The sequence below is a fragment of the Barbus barbus genome (genome assembly GCF_936440315.1).
Source record: "Barbus barbus genome assembly, chromosome: 9".
Classification (NCBI taxonomy): domain Eukaryota; kingdom Metazoa; phylum Chordata; class Actinopteri; order Cypriniformes; family Cyprinidae; genus Barbus; species Barbus barbus.
The window spans coordinates 9,557,479-9,570,377 of NC_136737.1; the positions used below are offsets into that span (position 1 = coordinate 9,557,479).

Below are 12,899 nucleotides of genomic sequence, written 5' to 3' on the forward strand. Positions count from 1 at the left end.
AAATCAAAATTGAAACTGAATTCCGATTAATTGCACAGCCCTAACCAATATACTGAACCATCTCTTTATATTTTTCTAAACCCCTGAAAATAGAGTTCAGACATCAGAAAAGTATCCGTCTATAAACATATTTTATATTTTAGTTTTTGGGAGACAACATATTTTGGAGACTTTCTCTGATTTACCATGCACACACCAGAAGCAGCAATATCTGCCGAATGAAGAAGAATTGGCTATTCACAAAACATACATTTTATTTCTATTTTCGTTTTCGTGTTTCAGAGGAAAAAAACTATGTTACGGACATGACATCTCTCCATTACCGACGGATCTTTTAGCGCCTAAATGGTCAAATACTCGCAAAAATGTGTCAAAATGTGGCGCTTAGTGATTATTCATGTAAACCCTTGTCTGTTATGTAATAAAAGAATGTAAAGAGTTGAGAATGAAAATACTTGTGTAATCCGTGTGGCTCTTAAAGTGACAGCGGGCTATATTCCTGCTGCCGACTGTGTGCTTTATATTAATAATCAAACAACAAAAGACAAATTCAAAATCACTCACTGCTCTTGACTACTTTTGTAGCTTTAATAAGAAACAAAGGAAGTTTCATTCTTACAGTGAAGACTATGCTGTTTTATTTTACATTAGGTTATTCAGTTTCTCTAGTAGGCTGTTAACTGAATGCCTACTTTAGACTTACATTTAAAAAAATTTAAAGCACAGTTTGTTTCTTTTGTCTTTTTTATTCTATTGTATTCCTTTGCTTTTTTTATTACTGGCGTTGTATTCCTTTGCTTTTTTATTACTGGCAGTTAAATTATTTTCAATCATTTTGAGGACCTTTTTTGTTGTTGTTTTTAACTAATATTAGTTACTCTGGTATACTACTGTGGTACTGAGAATTGTGACATTTCGCTGGTCTCTAAAATGTAGATGTCATAGTAACCTTATTTACAGAAAATATATATTTGATATCACTATTTTTAAATAAATCTTTCATATAAAGTTTTGGTCATATGGCCCACTAATAATTGTTTTAAATAATCGTGATTACAATATTGACTAAAATAATCATGATTTATGATTTTTGTCATAATCGAGCAGCCCTAATATTGGTAATGAATACATTCTGTGAGAATTTATATTTCAGGTTTTAACTGTGCATGCCCTCGTCTGTAATGCTGGAATTATCCATTAACAGTCTTCTATCAGCCGAGAGTTGACTGAGTAAAGCCAGGGAAGAGCAGAAGCTTGACCTTGACCTTTGTTTGCCTCCATATTCAGGCAGTGTTTGCTTTGCAACTAACTTTATATTCATTTGTACGAGGAACAACACATAATTCACTTTATTTATGTTTTATGAAATTTCTGGAACTGATTAATCAGTGGTATGTTACATTTTAATTTCTGTTCTAGACTTTCAGACTGCAATATCACTGAAGAAGGTTATAAAGCTCTGGCTTCAGCTCTGAGATCAAACCCTTCACACCTGATAGAGCTGGATCTCACAGGAAATGATCCTGGACAATCAGGAGTGAAGGAGCTCAGTGATTTACTACAGGATCCAAACTGTCAGCTGAAGACACTGAGGTGAGATAAATTATTTGCTGGAGAATTATTTATAAAAATGTTACAGGGAAGATGCTGTTAGGGGACTATAAAGGCCTGTTCACACCAAGAACAACAACTGTAACAATAACTATATTACCATCCAAAGCAATGGTTGTGGGTTCGAGTCTCAGGTCCAGCAGGGATTATTGGTGGGAGGAGTGAATTACCAGTACTCTCTCCACCCTCAATACCACGACTGAGGTGAGACCCTTGAACAAGGCACTGAACCCCCAGCTGCTCCCCGGGCTCTGCAGCATAATGGCTGCCCACTGGGTGTGTGTGCGCGTGTGTGTGTGCGTGCGCGTGTGCGTGCGCGTGTGCGTGCGCGTGTGTGTGCGTGTGTGTGTATTCGTTCACTTCTGGGATGGGTGAAATGCAGAGCACAAATTCCAAGTGTGGTTCACACACATCACTTCCTTTCCTTTCCTTTCCTAAGCATGAACTCCAGCTGCCACTTTAAATGCTGGAGCTTTTTATAGCTGAGTGTAATTTGATTGTCAGTGTTTTTATCGTTCAAAAGTTGGATAATATCATTCAAAAAGAGATTCTAACAATATATTTTCTCGCCAATATTGTTATTTTTGGGGCATGGACTGTAGAACTATTATTACAATTTACATCAAAGTTTAATTTTCACACTTTTCTCATTAGAATTGAGAACTAAATTGAATCCTGCTTCATCTACTCTTCTACAGGTTTTTGAGTGCTGCTGCAGAAGAAGCCTGTCGGTACGTGACTGGAATTGTGGGTAAAAACCCATTACTCCTGAGAGAGCTGAATCTGAGTGAACATGAACTAGGAGACACACGAGTGAATCAGATCGCTGCTCTACTGCAGGATAAACACTGTAAACTCAACACACTGATGTGAGTATTTCACACAGTTTTATATACGTTATGTGTTGGTCCATGTAGTTTGCTAGTTAGTTTTTTTATTTAAAATTAAATAAGCAGAGAACAACACTTTTATTAATTTGTCTGCTTTCTTTTTTATTTTTTGAAGGAAAATGAGAATGTGTCTTTTTGTCATTAGGTTCAATGGTAGAAATGAGGCTTGAATATTTCGTTTCCAAAAGTGGGTGACCATAAAAAGTCCCTTTCCACTGATTGGCCAGCCAAAGATCAGTCCGTGCCTTCATCGGTTCTTCTTCAACTGTGTGTAATAGTAAAATCGTCTTCTGCTGCATGAATGGATTTTTTAAGGGCTTATTGCGTCATACCGCTCTCATTAAATTACTGAACCTAGGAATTCTTCAAAACAAACCATAGGCAACTATACTCAGCTCAGAGCCTAATGTGGCTTTTTTCTGTTTAATGGGTATGTGTGTTAGAGGAATAGGAGTTATAGTACCTTAGCCTACTTCTTAGACACAGGCTGTTTTATTTAGCTGTTCAGGTATCAATGTCTGTGTGGCAAGCCGTGAGACCCACTGCACAGCAAAGAGCAGACATATTAGCTGAGGTCGTTTAAAGTGAAGGTAGGTTCTGAACAATGACTCCAGCCCAGGACCCCCAGCCCCTATGCCCTGTCCTGGCTTCTTGCTTTCTGTGGCTTTTTAAGATGTTAAAAAAAATAATTAATAAAAAAAAAAAACATCAGTCTTTTAAAATGAGAAACAATTCTCAGCCGGTGCACATGTACCATGCATGCTTAAAGGAGAAGTTCAGTTCCAGAAGAAAAAATTACAGATAATGTACTCACCCCCTTGTCATCCAAAATGTTCATGTCTTTCTTTCTTCATTCGTAAATAATGTTTTTTGAGAAAAACATTTCAGGATTTCTCTCCATATAGTAAACGTCAATGGTGCCTGCAAGTCTGAACTTCCAAAATGCAGTTTAAATGCAGCTTCAAAGGGCTCTAAACAATCCCAGCTGAGGAAGAAGGATCTTATCCAGCAAAATGATTGGTTCTATTCAAAAAAAAAAAATTACAATTTATGTACTTTTTAACCTCAAATGCTCGTCTTGTATAGCTCTGTGTGTACTCTATGTGTTCTGGTTCAAGACATTTAGGCTAGGTCAAAAAACTCCCATCTCACTTTCTTCTCCAACTTTTTTTTTTATTTAAAGAATTTATGACGGCATCAGCTGATCTTTGGTTTGGTTTTGATCTTCTTCTTTTTTTCTTCTTTTTTTTTTTTTAAGAAATGCGTGTTTTTCTCATTTCTACTTATTTTATTTCCTAATAATAAACAAACTTCTAAAATGTACACAGGCCCATGTGAAAATCTTTCAAATATAAGCGTATTTGATATTATTCATTAAATAAGCTTTCAATATAAACTGATGATTGTTTCCTGTCTTTGTTTCTTTCTCTGCAGGCTGAATAATAACAGTATTACAGAAGAAGGTTGTGTTGCTCTGACTTCAGCATTTAATTCAAATCCTTCAAACCTGATAGAGCTGGATCTGAGTGGGAATAAATTTGGAAACTCCGGAATGAAGAAGATCTGTCGTTTGTTGAAAAATCGACAATTCAGTTTAGAGAAACTGAGGTATGTATAGTCCATTTGAATAGGCTGAGAATTTTTCAGAGATTTTACTTTAATTTTAATACAATATAATACAGGAAGTGGTCATCCAATTGAGAGGAGAAATCAAAACCATAAAAAAAAACACCTTGAACGACATAGCCAGAGATGAAGAGCTTATTTCTGTGTATAGCCTATAACAGTATTGGATTAACTTTTCCAATGAGATGTATACTTTTTTTTTTTTCAAGGACATTTTTACCTTTATAACTGGAGTAACTTTTCTAACATTAGTAAAAACATTTTAGTAATTTTTATGTTAAATTCTTTAATTTAATCAATTTCATTCAAGAACATAATACTATGCAGTGCTTGGACATTTGTCAATATTTCTACTGTTGCTTTGCTTTGGAACCGTTTGTTGACAGAGCATGCTGTATTGGGACTAAAATAAAATAAAATATGACTGCCAGCTTCTCTACACTTCACTACAATGTAAATATACATCCACTCCGTGCTGAGGTCCAATGCAATTGTAGTGTGTGCTGTTTTAGCTGATGGCATGTGTTGATAATTGCCATTCAAATTTATATGATAAATGATAAACATTTCAGACTCTATCATTTTGAATTAGTTTGAGTCATTGTTCATCAGGTAATGGTTGATCAAATTCTAGTGAGATTGTTGTATTTTGTCTTTGTGCAGTATTGAAATAATTTGAACCACAGTGTTCATTTTAATTGTTCATTTTATTTTCTGCAGGCTTTCAGACTGCAGTATCACTGAAGAAGGTTATAAAGCTCTGGCTTCAGCTCTGAGATCAAACCCTTCACACCTGATAGAGCTGGATCTCACAGGAAATGATCCTGGACAATCAGGAGTGAAGGAGCTCAATGATTCACTACAGGATCCAAACTGTCAACTGAAGACACTGAGGTGAGAGAAATAATATTTCAGTAAAACGATCTGTTCCATTCAAAATAGACCATTTCACACCCACACAACAATCCAGTGCTGTTTTTCATTCTACCACATTTAGTAGAGAACTGAATTGAATTCTGCTTCATCTTCTCTACAGGTTTTTGGGTCCTGCTGCAGATGAAGCCGGTCAGTATGTGACTGGAATTGTGGGTAAAAACCCGTTACTCCTGAGAGAGCTGAATCTGAGTGAACATGAACTAGGAGACACACGAGTGAATCAGATCGCTGCTCTACTGCAGGATAAACACTGTAAACTCAGCATACTGATGTGAGTATTGTACATGACTGAAAATGTTACATTAATTTTAATAGTAATGTTACTTTAGTTAGTAATACTATTTCTTTTTAGTTTAAATAAAAATATATATATTTCTTGGTGCACACAGAGCTACAGTAAAGTGATGTATTAAAATTAAAAAACCTTCTACCCAGAGCTCTGTGAAAAAAGAATGTTTTCAAGCTTTACACAGCTGAATTAGCAAGACAATAATTATTTCAGTTATTAAGTCAGTAATTACTTCAGCTATTGTAGAGGGAGGAGACATATTGTAAAATTGCAGTAGTATATTCTGACAGATACTTATACTTTTGATGCTGATTTCTGAGCTTCAGGAGATGAAATGATGGTGAAAGTGAGCAGAAATTTATTTTAAAAATCATATTTATGTCTTTCTCAATTTCAGTTGGACATCATCTGAAATTCACAAATTACTAAAGCAAAAGCACTGCAAAAGTACTGTTTACCAATACTGTGTCACAGTCTCAATTTAGTTTCTTTGCCTTAGGGTTTTCTTGTTCCTGTTTGCCTGTGTTGCTGCTAATTAGTTTCCTTGGTTGTTAATTACACACGTGGTCAGAATTGTTGGTACCCTTGGTAAATATGATCAAAGAAGGCTGTGAAAATAAATCAGCATTGTGAATTATTTTGATCTTTTATTTTAAAAAATCACAAAAATCTAACCTTTCACTGGATAATAAGAATTTAAAATGGTGGGAAATATCATTATGAAATAAATGTTTTTCTCTGATAAACATTGGACATAATTAATGATACCCTTTTATTCAGTACTCTTTGAAGCCTCCATTTGCCAGTTTAACAGCTCTAAATTTTCTCCTATAATGCCTGATGAGGTTAGAGAACACCTGATGAGAGATCAGAGACAATTCCTTCATCCAGAATCACTCCAGACCCTTTAGATTCCCAGCTCCATGTTGGTGCTGCTTCTCTTCAGTTCACCCTACTCATTTTCTGTAGGGTGCAGGTCAGAGGACTGGAATGGCCATAGCAGAAGCTTGGTGACCCATTTTTGTGTTGTTTTTGAGGTTTGTGTTTGGATTATTGTACTGTTGGAAGAGTCAGTTACTTGTTCATTTTTTTATATGTTGGTATTTGATAGAATCAGTGATGCCATGTGTCTAAACAAGATGTCTAGGACCTCCAGTAGAAATATAGGCCCACAACATAAAAAATACTGCAGTATATTTCATTGTACACATGGGGTACTTTTTATCCCTGTGTTCACCAAACCCATCTTGAATGTTTGCTGCTAAAATGCTATTTTTTTAGTTACATCTGACCATAGAAGCCAGTCCCATTTGAAGTTCCAGTCGTGTCTGACAACTGAATATGCTGTTTTTGCATGAGACCATTTTCTTTTCTTGATTTAATTTTTTCTTGAAAACTCACTCAAACTCTCCTTTTCACCGTGCATTAGGATTATATAGACACATGTCCTCTTTGATTGGAAATTCTTAATTATTGCCCTGATGGTGGAAATGGGAATTTTCACTGCTCTAGCTATTTTCTTAAAGCCACTTCACTAATTTGTGAAGCTCAATTATCTTATGCATCACATCAGATTATTGGCTGATGATTCAGCCGATTATTGTAATATATCATCAGATTATTGTAATATATACACATATATTATTTGGGTTTTCTCATTGTGATGGATGATTAAGGGAATTTGGGCTTTGTTTTCCCTCCTATTTATATTTATGTGAAACAGGAAACCATGGCTGGATAATTTTATGTTCATAATCACCCTGGTGTGCTCAAATTTGTAAATATGAATGGAAATATACTTCACAGATATTTTACTCATAAGAATTTTTAGGGGTACCAATAATTGTCCAACTTGCATTTGAGAAAAAAATAAATCATAATGAGATTTCCCCCCATTTTCAGCTGTTTTAGTTCAGTGAAAGGTTAGATTTTTGTGGGGGGTTTTTTTAAATAAAGATCAAAAGGATTAATAATGCAGGTTTATTTTCATAGCCTTTTTTGGTCATATTTACCAAGGATACCAACAATTCTAGCCACGTGTGTAGTTCTTCACACATATTCTCTCATCACCTGTCTAAGCCCTGAGTTTCCCTTAGTTCTATTTTATCCAATCTCGTTTATATCTAGTGTTTGTGCTACTTCTATAATCGACTGTTTGTTCCCTATGGATTTAACTTGATTAAAAAGACTATTTTTGTGGAATCCTTGTCATGCACTTTATTAGCACAACCACGCTTTACAAATTGTGCCGTGACAATAAAAACCTTCAGATGGACAGATGCCTTTATATCTTTTATTTATTTGAGAAGATTAAACGGTTATAGAAATTACTAAATGAAATGGGTAAATATTGTGGCGGGAGGAGCAAACGACAGACACAGTGGGTGTGGCGTCAAGCCTCGGAGAGGTTTTTATTAAACAATAAAAGGGGAAAATAAAGTGTCCAAAGGGGAAAAGTGTCCAAATGAACAGGGAACCTGGTGTCCTCGTTGTGCCGTGGGGCTTGTGCAGGAGGGTAGTGTTCGAAAGGGAAGGGTCCAGGCAAGGGGCGGAGTCTGGTGGCCGCACGCGCTCCCCTCTCGGGGCCGGGCGAGCGAGTGGCGGCGGCGTCTCTTGCACGGCGTCTTCCATCTCCTGAGCCCCCGGCGCTTCTGGGGGATTCGACGGCCCGGCATCCTGGCCCGTCAGCCGTCTAACGGGTGCGGCAGTCCTCCTCCTCGACACACCCTTCCTGGACCCACGAGGACACCAGCGTGCATGCATGGGGAAGAGACCGGTCTCTCGAGGAGAGGCGCGCTCGGCATTTAAGCAGCGGCGGTGATGAGGCTTCATTCACATCAGGTGCGCCTCATCACACGCCGCCAGCCGTGGCTATTCAGCGTCCCTCCTCTCTCGCACACCCACTCCCGTCGGGAGCCTGGTGAAGGGCGGCGAATACGGGACGTGGTGGTGATGATAGAAAGTGGGGAGGCAGCCGACTCGTCACAATATATAGAGAAAAAAGTCATTTGAAAGCAATAAAGAACAACCATAATTGAAGTACAACACATGTGTTTGCCCTCTTGAAGTGGTGCGCGCACACACACACAAATCTTTAAATTTAGCTTATTATAGATCTGATCCATTGTCCTTGTCTTTCTGTCTTCAGTCTGTGTAGATGCAGTATTACAGAGAATCAGTGTCTTATCCTGACTTCAGCTCTGAAATTAAACCCATCACTCCTGAGAGAACTGAACCTCAGTAAGAATGAAATAAAAAACACAGGAGTGAATCACTTGTGTGATGTACTGAAAGATTCATACTGTAAACTGGAGAGATTAAGGTCAGTAACTTTCACATACAAGAACTGAAATGTTTAAAATCACTACACTTCATACTGATTCACTTAAGGAGAGCCTCACAGTGTATTTGTGAAAAATTATTAATTATAAAGATTTGTTCTGTGATCTGATTAAAGTAATATCACTCATTGTCTGTATTTCATTCTAGTCTAAATGGCTGCGGCATTACAGATGTTGCTTGTCTGGCTCAGTCTTTGACAAACACGAAAGCACTGCGGTATTTAAAAGAGATTGATCTGAGGAACAATAAAATAGGAGTCTCAAAGGAGCAACTCAGATATGTGCTACGAGACTCAAACTGTAAACTGAGGTGAGTAAATGACCCTTGCGGTATTAAAGAGATCTTCATTTACCACTGATATGCGGAAGTATTTAAAACAAAGGGCTTGGGTTAGAAAGCAAACCAGTTAAATATATGTAGATAGATTGAAGTGGAAAAAAAAAATACAGTGCAGATTCCAGCTTCAGCTCACAGCTGTCCAGTATCACGATCAATGTCTTTTTGGTGAGATGTCTGTAAACTGTAATTCATAAATGAAAACACTTCAAAACCAACAGCTATTATGAATTCAGTGTGTTTATACACACGTATTTATTTTAGAGTAAATTGAAACAGCTTCAAATAGCATTGTTTTAACAATGTGAAGTTTATTATACTAACTCTGTTACTGTTTAAAATAATTACTAATGCATACAGCTGGAACAAATTAAACAATGTAGCATTTAAAAGAAACATACATGTACATGTGGGTGATACTGAATGATGATGAATGTCGGTTTAGTGTTCATACAAATGATCATTTTGTTTTCTTTACAGGTGAACTGGAGGAAGGAGAAGAGTTCAGATGAATTAGCAGGACTAAAGCACTGAATATCTTCAGTAATAGGTCAGAATAGGTCATCCATAGTGAACTAATTAAAATATTGCTAATCATAATTGTGATTGTAAATGCATCATTCATTCATTCATTCATTCATTCATTGTCAAATTGAGATCTCAAATATATCAAATGCAACACAAAAGTGAAGATCTAAAATGAAAGCATTGTGATCTTTACCATCAATGTCATTTTTTATCTTTATGCAAAATGCAATTGTGCGTTTGTATATTTTACATTACATCTGTCCTATATTTTATATACACAGAATAATGTATTTTAATCTCATAATGTCAGTTATGTCTCTGTAAATGCACAATTATTGCCTTAGTTATGTGAAGAAACATCATTGTAAGAGTTTGGTACATTGTACATGAGTAAATATAGCTTTGACTGATGTAAGAGGTGTGTATGGAGTCACTTCTCCTCTGGACTGACTAAGCTTTAGTGTTTCCAGGCTTCTATGTTTGAAGTTGCTTTCTCTTGCACTGGTCCAGGTAGTTTAATGCATTTGTTTAATGATTGCAAACTCCTCTTTTGCGATTGCATTGTATAATATGTACTTGCATATTGTAAATATATAGTTAAGAACTTGGATCTCTTTTTTGTTTCTTTGAAAGCTACATTAGTTCACTAGACAGCTGTCGGCTAGAAGTCACAACCATATGAATGGATTTAAAGGGATAGTTCACCCAGAAATGAAATAGTCATCATTTACTCGCCATGTGGTCTGATGCCATATGCCCTTCTTTATTTTTCGAACCAGAAAAAGATTAAAAAATATATAAAAGTGCCCTGCACGTGCTTGTCTATCCCTTATGCGCTGTTCATTTGGGGTGGGTGCTCGGGCTGTTTATTCCACATTTGTGCAGTTTATGGAGGTTTTATGATAAAAAAAAAAATAATTTAATTGTTTCCATCTATTTGAAAATAAACACTTAAAAAAAAAAAAACTACAGCCACCAGATGCAGGGCTGTCCAAACTCGGTCCTGGAGGGCCGGTGTCCTGCAGAGTAGCTCCAACCCTAATTAAACACACCTAAAGCAGCTAATCAAGCTCTTACTAGGCATACACCAAAGAATTTGTGGGACCTGAAGGATTTTTCTGAAGAACAGCAGGCGGTTTAACTGTTCAGAACAAAAAAGGGACTCGTGAACAACTATCACTAAACAAAAAGATCACAGCTGTGGATCGTTCAGGTAACAACACAGTATTAAGAATCAAGTTTATGTAAACTTTTGAACGGGTCATTTTTATAAAATCAACTATTATTTTCTCTTGTGGACTATATGTAAACATCTTTTATGTGAAATATCTTATTCAGGTCAGTATTAAATAAACAATAACATGCATTTTGTATGATCCCTCTTATTTTGGTAAAATAATTAACATTTTGCAGATTCTATAAGGTGTATGTAAAGTTTTGACTTCAACTGTATCTGCTCTCTGTAGGTTCAGAGGCTGTGATATAACAGATGAAGCTTGTTCTGCTTTGGCTTCAGCTCTGAAATCAAACCCATCGCACCTGAGAGAACTGGACCTCAATGGAAATACATTAGGAGACTCTGGAGTTGAAACCCTCTGTGTTGTACTGAGCCACTCATAGTTCAAGCTGGAAATACTAAAGTTAGTAATCTTACTAACTGTAGGGAACTAAATGGCTACTCTGAATGTTCAAAAACTTGATAATCATGGATCTAAGCTGTTGTCCTTTTTTCTTTCTGTCTTCAGTCTGTGTGAAAGCAGTATTACAGAGAAACAGTGTCTCATCCTGACTTCAGCTCTGAAATCAAACCCATCACACTTGAGAGAACTGGGCCTCAGTGGGAATTAAATAGAAAATAAAGGAGTGAAGCAGTTATGTGATGTACTGAAGGATTCAGACTGTAAACTGGAGAGACTGAGGTGAGGAGCATCATTAACTGTAGCAGTCAAAATCAGGGTGAAATTCCTTAGCTGGTGTGCCAAGGTAATTCATAACTGGGTACTAATGCTTTAAAATGTAATATGAATTGATATATAAATACTAAAATGTAATGTTTACATTAAGTTTTATGCACAGATGCAGCATTGACCTTAAACATTTTGTACAAGATCTGCATGCGATTGACCATTAAGTGGATTGTCTGGGGGCTAAGGCTAAGAATTTTGAACTTCACATTGTATCTGTTATTTAGCATGCTCAGTGGAATACCCATAATTCCTTGCACTTTAATAATTTAATTATGGTTTTTGGTCAAAGCATGAACAATTATAAGAATGTGTGCATAAGCGATATTTGGAATTAACAGGTCTTTTAGCTCTAATTAATATTTAGATTGTTTTATTGTGAAGTTATGGTTTTCACTTTCACTTTGTTGAAGTTTCGAATTGTTTTTGTGCGTGTTCATGATGCTTAAATATAAACTCTCTATTTTCACCTTCATGAAGATTACAAGGGAAATATTCTGCCTCAAATGATTCTCCTCAGGACTGAGTGTTGGTAATCAGACTGAGCTCAACAGTGTTAAGTTGTTTATACTAAATTATATAGTGATGGCAAAATGAACGAGACCCTTTCATTGTTATTTATAATTGTATTAAACGGTTAAATGTTTCACATAATTCTGAGTTATGACTGTATAATATTAAAAGATGCACATATGTGAAACAGATCAAGTAATTCTCTACTCAGACCGTGATATTGAATATGTTGAGTGGCTTCTCTGTTCTGCTGCTGTTACTTCAGAAAGTCCAAAGTCTCTAGTTCAGATGATTGTTTTTTTCCCATTTGAGCTATGAGAATGACTTTAGGTCCAAACATCTACAGTATCAGATCGTTTCTCTGTACTTTAACACCAGTGTCTAGAGAGACAGAATCTCCTGCAGTCACTGATACTGACCTTCTCTTCATCAGAAACACCTGAAAAACAAACAGGAACAATTTTAAATTGTCTCTCTCTGTCAGTAACCGATTCAGTTGAGGTTTCTTAACAGCCTGTTATCAGTGTGTTGAGGTGCTGTGAAGGTTTTGGGGATCTTTTGGTTTTGTTATGTCTTGATTTTTGTTCAGGTTTGTGCTTTTATTTCAAAGTCTTTGGTCTCCTACCCTGTATTTTCTGTAAACGCAGCCTCTTACTGCAGGAAAAGACAGTACAGTAAATTAACTGAAAAATTGTTCAATCTAATTGTCTCCTGAAGGTTGTTTACACTAAAACACTCAAACTTTTTTACATTAAATGTTAAAACGGTGTTAAATGCATATTGTAGAAAAGATAATGCGATATCTAAAACACATAAGATTCATTGTACAGAAAGTCTTTTTCAAATGCATTAAGGATTAAATCC

At 36.3% G+C, this 12,899-nt stretch overlaps 1 protein-coding gene across 3 annotated transcripts in view; it reads left to right on the forward strand.

Moving 5' to 3' along the window:
- LOC306874981 (NACHT, LRR and PYD domains-containing protein 12-like) overlaps positions 1 to 12,899 on the forward strand; it is a 123,303-nt gene that overhangs the window by 24,277 nt on the left and 86,127 nt on the right. For 2 of the 3 annotated variants that reach the window (XM_079425325.1, XM_079425324.1), the window contains 8 exons: positions 1,420 to 1,593; positions 2,310 to 2,480; positions 3,936 to 4,109; positions 4,848 to 5,021; positions 5,164 to 5,334; positions 8,501 to 8,674; positions 8,842 to 9,003; positions 9,511 to 10,511. In XM_079425325.1, the coding sequence (XP_079281451.1) occupies positions 1,420 to 1,593; positions 2,310 to 2,480; positions 3,936 to 4,109; positions 4,848 to 5,021; positions 5,164 to 5,334; positions 8,501 to 8,674; positions 8,842 to 9,003; positions 9,511 to 9,514 (1,204 nt within the window). In that variant the 3' untranslated portion in view covers positions 9,515 to 10,511. Of the gene's footprint in view, positions 1 to 1,419; positions 1,594 to 2,309; positions 2,481 to 3,935; positions 4,110 to 4,847; positions 5,022 to 5,163; positions 5,335 to 8,500; positions 8,675 to 8,841; positions 9,004 to 9,510; positions 10,512 to 12,899 lie in introns of those variants that run through there. The other variant, XM_079425323.1, reaches the window with a different exon arrangement.